Consider the following 7,268-nt stretch of genomic DNA (forward strand, 5'->3'; position numbering starts at 1 on the left):
ACTTTTGAGGATCTGTTGCTATTAGCATTATGAGTTTTGAAAATGTGCTTGTGAAAATAGTACCAAAGCAAATAAAAAAACTAAAAAGACTATAAACAAATCATTGCTATTTAAAGTTAACATTGTAAAGGTTGATGTGTCTGTGAGTGAATGAGGCCACGCAGTCCTTCAAACAATGCTCCTTGAGTTAGATCACGAGCTAACTGTGTAAACTGGAGGGCAGTCCTTGTGTGCAGAGTGATGAAGATCAGGCCCACACCCTAACAAACAGCAGAGCACTGGAGAACTCCTACACTCATAAATATTTAAGCCTGCTCATGCCATATGTCAAATAATGAACTGAACAACACAGACTAAACCCTTTACCTCTGCTGAGAAAGCTTTTACTCCGCTAACACTCTCGAGCATTGTTTTAGATGTTAAACCAAATACAGTTTTTGATAGATAGATAGATAGATAGATAGATAGATAGATAGGTAGGTAGGTAGGTAGGTAGGTAGGTAGGTAGGTAGGTAGATAGATAGATAGATAGATAGATAGATAGATAGATAGATAGATAGATAGATAGATAGATAGATAGATAGATAGATAGATAGATAGATAGATAGATAGATAGATAGATAGATAGATAGATAGATAGATAGATAGAAAGGTAGGTAGGTAGGTAGGTAGGTAGACAGACAGACAGACAGACAGACAGACAGACAGGTAGGTAGGTAGATAGATAGATAGATAGATAGATAGATAGATAGATAGATAGATAGATAGATAGATAGATAGATAGATAGATAGATAGATAGATAGATAGATAGATAGGTAGGTAGGTAGGTAGGTAGGTAGATAGATAGATAGATAGATAGATAGATAGAAAGGTAGGTAGGTAGACAGACAGACAGACAGACAGACAGACAGACAGACAGATAGATAGATAGATAGATAGATAGATAGATAGATAGATAGATAGATAGATAGATAGATAGATAGATAGATAGATAGATAGATAGATAGATAGATAGATAGATAGATAGATAGATAGATAGATGTGGTTGCTTACTTAGGGTGGTTGCTATATGTGGTTGCTAGGGTACTCTGGGTGATTGCTAGGGTACTCGCGCTGGAGGGTGTTTGGATATGTTTGTTTGACATGCAGGAATAACTGACTAACTGACTGACTGACCGCATGTGGGAAATGTATTATTGACGTGACGTGTACTTCCTCGAAGGGCGGCGCACAACTTTCAGGAAACAAGTGTGAAAGTAACTTGCGCTTTATCAAGCTGGACAGTTCGCCGAATCTGTCACCAACAAACACGGGCTAGAGTCGCAGAAACGCGGACATGGAGACGAGTGCTTACGGTGCATCGCTGGCCGGTGGGGCCTTTGATATTTGGAGCTTTATAAAGCAACCGCAGACTATCGTCCGGCTGTTCAGTTGGGTGAGAGATCATCAAAGTCATCGTTAGCTAATCGAGCTAGTGCTCCAGCTTGATGAAATTTGATCGTAATTAAGTTACTGCTGGCCTCAAACTGTGCTGTAGTTGAGCAGAGTTTAGTCGCAAAACTAAAAGTGCTGCTGTCATAAGTTGCAAAACACAGATCATATGGCTCAGTTTGAGAGTTTGTTGTTGTGGTTCGCCTCATGTGACTGTCAACACGGATCAAATCATCCAGATGGCATCAACACTAGCGCAGCCGTCTTTTAATACTTTTTGTAGCTAGTTTGCGTGTTCTTTCTTTCTTTCTTTCTTTCTTTCTTTCTTTCTTTCTTTCTTTCTTTCTTTCTTTCTTTCTTTCTTTCTTTCTTTCTTAACAAACTAGCCTACAATCATTTATTCATCACCATACTAAGTAATCTGATTAGTTTTTCCATGAAAAAGTAAACTAAGGGATTACTTTTACTATTTTTGTTGTGTAATTACAGTTTCTTCTGATGTATTTGCATTAAATACTAAGACAGAAAACAATTCCGTAACAATAGTGGTTTGAACATCAAATTGCAATGTTAAAATGTGTGTTTTTAATGTGACCTCTTTTTACACACGTTGGTCAGTTCAAGAATAATTTATGCAATTTTAGATTAATAATTTAGAAGCATTAAAAGAGCGTGTTTCCATGTATTGTTTAACTTGTCAAGGTTGATATGGGTTTTGAAAAGTAATAAGTAATAGTTTATAGAGAGAGAAATTCGTTCAGTACTGCGGAGAATTGGTAGCTAGTAATTCATTACTTTTTTTTTTTTAGATTAAATTACCTAACACTGTTTACAACTACTGTACCTTACATCTTACAGTATTAAGACATTTTAGCCACACTTTTAAAGTGCATGTATGTGCATTTTACATTTTTGAATGTTCTAAAGTCACCATGAAATCAAAATTGAACATTCTTATTTTTCTATGAAATTTTAAAGGATTTATCTGTACACATCATCTCTTTTTTTCATTCATGTGTCCATCTTTAATCCAAATAATTTCCCCTCTCTTTTCTGATGATGTTTGCTGGCGCATGGGCGGGACAATAATCTGTCAATCACAATGAGACCGACCAATAGCAAACCACAAACATCCAATCAATTCCCAACAGACAAATTCAAGCCCCGCCCTACATCTGTTCTTGTTTGAGAAGCCGTTTCACTCAGATACGTCATAATTGAGACTATCACAGCTTCTGTTTCATGCTGACTTGATGAAAGATAGTACAAGCACACTTTGTATGTTGTATTTTTACTCAATATTTTTTTTTAACTTTTTGTTTGGTTCCTACTCTTTTTTTATAACCAAAGTAAACATCTTGTGAGAGGCGTAACACTTCCCTGTTCAACATGACAGTGTGGTTCTCTGTGAGATTCTGTTTCAATATACGCAGTGCTCTCAATGGCAGTTTCTTCAGTGTGTGATGTGATGTGTTATTGGAGAGATTCTGTCGTTTGTCCCTAATTCTGCCTCTTCTTCTTTCCACCGCAGCTCTTCTCCATAGTAGTGTTTGCTACCATCCTCTCCGAAGGCTACATCAATCCACCGTCTGAACAACAAGCTAAATGCATGTTCAATGAGACCGAGAGTGCTTGCAGCTTTGGAATTGGTATCGGGATTTTAGCTTTCATGGCCTGTGTTATCTTCCTTGTGCTGGATGCCTTCTTCCACCAGATAAGCAATGCCAAAGAGAGGAAATACATTGTCTTGGCTGATCTTGTTTTCTCTGGTAAGAAGTATTACAGGTTTTTTTTGGCATTGGTGTGTAAGAGCCACGTTTTTGCTTTAATCTAAAACCAAGAGAGCTTGAAAGCCCAGTTCACACTGCAGCAATAAATGCATTCATTTTCACTGAGAGAGCCTGCGTCCACGACTATTGCCAGCTGGATGTCGACGAAACGTCAAAGTTATAAGAATATTCACTTTAGGCAGCGGCTATTTACACCTAGTGAAAGTTTTCCAAAAATGGCAACCTTGCTTTTGATATGAAACTTTGATATGAAGCCTCAGCTTTTAAATTTGAATAAATACCAAAGCAATAATTACCTGTTTGGCACACTTAATATGGCATAACAGATCGCGGAAGGGACTTAGTTAAAGCCAGAGTCATTGAAAAACTGTTGCCACATGCTTCGATTTTGCCTGCGTCTGGTATTTTCAGCAATCTTTGGTAAACATTACAGCATAGTGTGCATTGGTTATTACATCGACAACATTTACAGTATCGTTTTATTCTGAGAGGTATGGAGAGGCAACATTAATGTTAATGCTTTTCTTGTTTTTGTTGTTAATTGGTCACACTCATACTTTCAATTTGAGTTTTAATATTTTAATTTAATATTTTGAGGATATCTTTTGGTACTAAATTCTATTTGTGCAATAATTATGTTCCGTTAATAGCCACTTAAAATGGTTATTATTTATATTACAATTAGTCTAGTATTTAAGGTTAAAATAGATAATTCCAATAAGAAGAGGCAAATTAAAGTAATTTAATGGATGGAAAAAAAATTATAATTCTCATTTGTAATGCCAGGGTTTACCCACTAAGTGCCTGTATGACTCTTTAAAGGGATAGTTCACCCAAAAATGAAAATGTGATGTTTATCTGTCTGCTTACCCCCAGGGCATCCAATATTTAGGTGTGTTTGTTTCTTCAGTAGAACACAAATGAAGATTTTTAACTCCAATCCGATGCCATTTTGTGTAATTTGACCTCACTTACAGGCAGTGATGGCGAGGGAAAGGCAGATGCACATGGTGTTGTAGTTGAGGAAACAATTATATAAATACTGTTCGGTTTCTCACACAAACTGATCGCTTCATGTCTTAAGACATCAGTGTGTCAAAGTTCAAAGTAAAAATCTTCATTTGTGTTCTACTAAAGAAACAAACACACCTACATCTTGGATGCCCTGAAGGTAAGCAGATATCACATTTTCATTTTTGGGTGAACTATCCCTTTAAGAAGCATTTTTTTGCAGAACTTTCCACTCCCACCTGCACTTTTTTAGTAATTGCGCTCTCATGCTAATTAGCCTTTTTAGGTAAATCCGGCCCAATATGCGCTCTTGGATTAACCCGCTTGATGGACAAATACCTCGCAGGTTTCGTTAAAAATATAATTAAATTCGTTAAATTTCGTGTTTTGAAAATGAACGAAAGTCTTACGGTTTGAGGGTGAGTGATTAATGACTGACGTGTTGCGCTTCTCTCCCGTTTCTCATCAGGAGTGTGGACGTTCCTGTGGTTTGTGTGTTTCTGCGTCCTAGCCAACAAGTGGTCTAACACGATACAATCCGCCGTCCCAGCCGATGCAGCCCGAGCTGTGGTGGCCTTTTCCTTCTTCTCCACTGCCACCTGGGTGAGCACATCTCACTTTATTAGACTTCCTTTTGCTTTCCCGATGGCCTCCTTGTACACCCGATGAACTGAAACAAACTTCTCCTTCTTTCTCAAGGCACTGCTTACTGTGTTCGCCTTTCAACGGTACCGCCAAGGGTTGGGCGATGTTGGCCTGGGCTACAACGATCCAGTCAGCGACCACACTTCCCCGTACCCCTCCGCCTATTCCGGCGCTCCAGATGGGTACCAGCAGTCCCCGTTCACCCCCGGTACGGCGGGAGAGAGCGGGTACCAGCCTCCAGCGTACTGAAGGCATTTTAAACACGTCTGAGAGGCTCACCTGTGTGGACTGATTCATACGCTCCACTTGGTTTTCATTTTACATAGGAGTTCAGATTGTGACCTGGGATTGACACTTGGTGTGCTTTGCAAAGTGTGTATTTTCCTGTTTGAAAAAAGGTATTTATTTTTTATTCTGTTTGGATGCAAATGCTAAACTTAACCCTAAGTGCAAACATGCGTTGCATTTGGTTCTCCCACTCAAATTAGACTCTACACCAGCTGCCATTTTTCCATTGATGAAACACATAGACGTTGCTCTATTCCACCTTAACGTAAGACAATCTTTAGTATTACTATATCGCTAATATGCATTGGTTCCCATAGCATATCGTCTATCTATACAACAGAAAGTGACCATGCTCTGTGTGCCAAATACTTTACCGCAATGAAGTAATTCCTGAGAAACACAGCACTGCCATACATCCCATTTGTAGAAACATATGCACTAAATCGATTGCCAAATGGCTTTATTAACTAGGATGTTAATAAGGAAGCTGTTAGTCTTACCGAGGATGGAATAGATAACTGATAGTTCGATTGACGTCGTGAGGTAGGAAACGATGAACTACTGTAAACACATGCTTTAATTTTTTGTGACAGACAATAGGCTTTGCGTGGATGATGAGCCTTATTTTTGTAAACTTTAAGCACCTGAGTTTTGAAGTGTTAAACAATCATAAAATGTACTATTGTTGTTGCCTTCTAGCAGTTTACCTTTCGAATGTGTTCTTTGTGTCAGGCCAAATTCATCGCAAGATTTCTACCTCTGCCTACTGAAATTGTGCCTTATTTTGAAATGATTTTCTAGGAATTGACAATCCTGCATTTGTTTTAGACCACTTTTACGGTTCTCAATTAACTTAATTTAGAATAAATGATAATCAATCTAAGTTGGCCACTAAATTGAACTTTTTTTTAATTTAATTGTGTTTTGCTTAAGGTAGAGATATTTCTTTGGTTTTATTTTCACAGTCCTGTCATAGCACATAATTTTGTCTTTCTGTTGATTTTCTTTGCAACTGGTATTGTAACAGCAATTATTGCAACATTCTCTTTTTTTTGTAAGAAAATGCTGCGCAATAAACAGTTGATTCTTTCCATGTTAACAAATAAAGGCTTGAAATGTGTCTCAAATGACGCACTAAACACTATGCACTTAAACACTATGTACTCAATCATGTAGTGTATTAACTTCATAAAGTTATTTAGTCGTTCAACATTGGAGTCTGACGCCCCTCCCCCTCTGGAAGTGCAAGAAGTGTCCAACATTTTTTTTTGGTTAATTAAGTGCCTCCGGGTGTGTGAAGTGCACTTTTTCTATTTGAAAGGTTCAGTGTGAACTGTGAACACACTACTCACACTATTTATACTACAATGGCATAGAATAGTGTGCAAGTGTGTGAATTGGGAAGCACCTTTGTGATCGCATTTGAAATCTAATGATTAAGGGGGTTTAGTTCACCAAAAAAACACACAAGGCCATCCACGTGATGTAAAAGAAAGTGATTCATCAGACCAGGCCACCTTCTTCCATTGCTCCGTCGTCCAGTTCTGATGCTCACCTCCCACAGTTGGCACTTTCGGTGGGGTCAGGGGTCATCATGGGCACCCTGACTGGTCTGCGCCTATGCCCCATACACAACAAACTGATGCTCTGTGTATTCTGACACCTTTCTATCAGAACCAGCATTAACTTCTTGAGCAATTTGAGCTCCAGTAGCTCGTCTGTTGATCGGACCACACGGGCCAGCCTTCGCTCCCACGTGCATCAATGAGCCTTGGCCGCCCCCTGACCCTGTGGCCGGTTCACGACTGTTCCTTCCTTGGAGCACTTTTGATAGAGACTGACCTTGCAGACCGGGAACAGCCCACAAGCAGTTTTGGAGATGCACTGACCCAGTCGTCTAGCCGTCACAATTTGGCCCTTGTGAAACTCGCTCAAATCCTAACAAACTTTTTTGTTAGAAAATAAACATATTCCACTAAGTATAAAGGTAAAACTACATTATGACTATTAATTATTAGTGTTACACATTAAACAATGTGTTGCTTTTTAAAATACAATGACTATCTGCTAACATGTCTATCTTGTACCATTATAAACTTACT

General features: G+C 38.6%; 1 protein-coding gene across 1 annotated transcript; it reads left to right on the forward strand.

Moving 5' to 3' along the window:
* Positions 1-1,199: 1,199 nt before the first annotated feature.
* Positions 1,200-6,286, forward strand: syngr2a (synaptogyrin 2a). Its single transcript, XM_067424369.1, has 4 exons — positions 1,200-1,436; positions 2,964-3,201; positions 4,703-4,836; positions 4,933-6,286. The coding sequence occupies exons 1-4, from the start codon at positions 1,338-1,340 to the stop codon at positions 5,125-5,127; spliced, it is 666 nt and encodes a 221-aa protein (XP_067280470.1). The 5' UTR covers positions 1,200-1,337; the 3' UTR covers positions 5,128-6,286.
* The last annotated feature ends 982 nt before the right edge of the window (positions 6,287-7,268 follow it).

The sequence above is a fragment of the Pseudorasbora parva genome, chromosome 2, assembly GCF_024679245.1.
Source record: "Pseudorasbora parva isolate DD20220531a chromosome 2, ASM2467924v1, whole genome shotgun sequence".
Taxonomy (NCBI): Eukaryota; Metazoa; Chordata; class Actinopteri; order Cypriniformes; family Gobionidae; genus Pseudorasbora; species Pseudorasbora parva.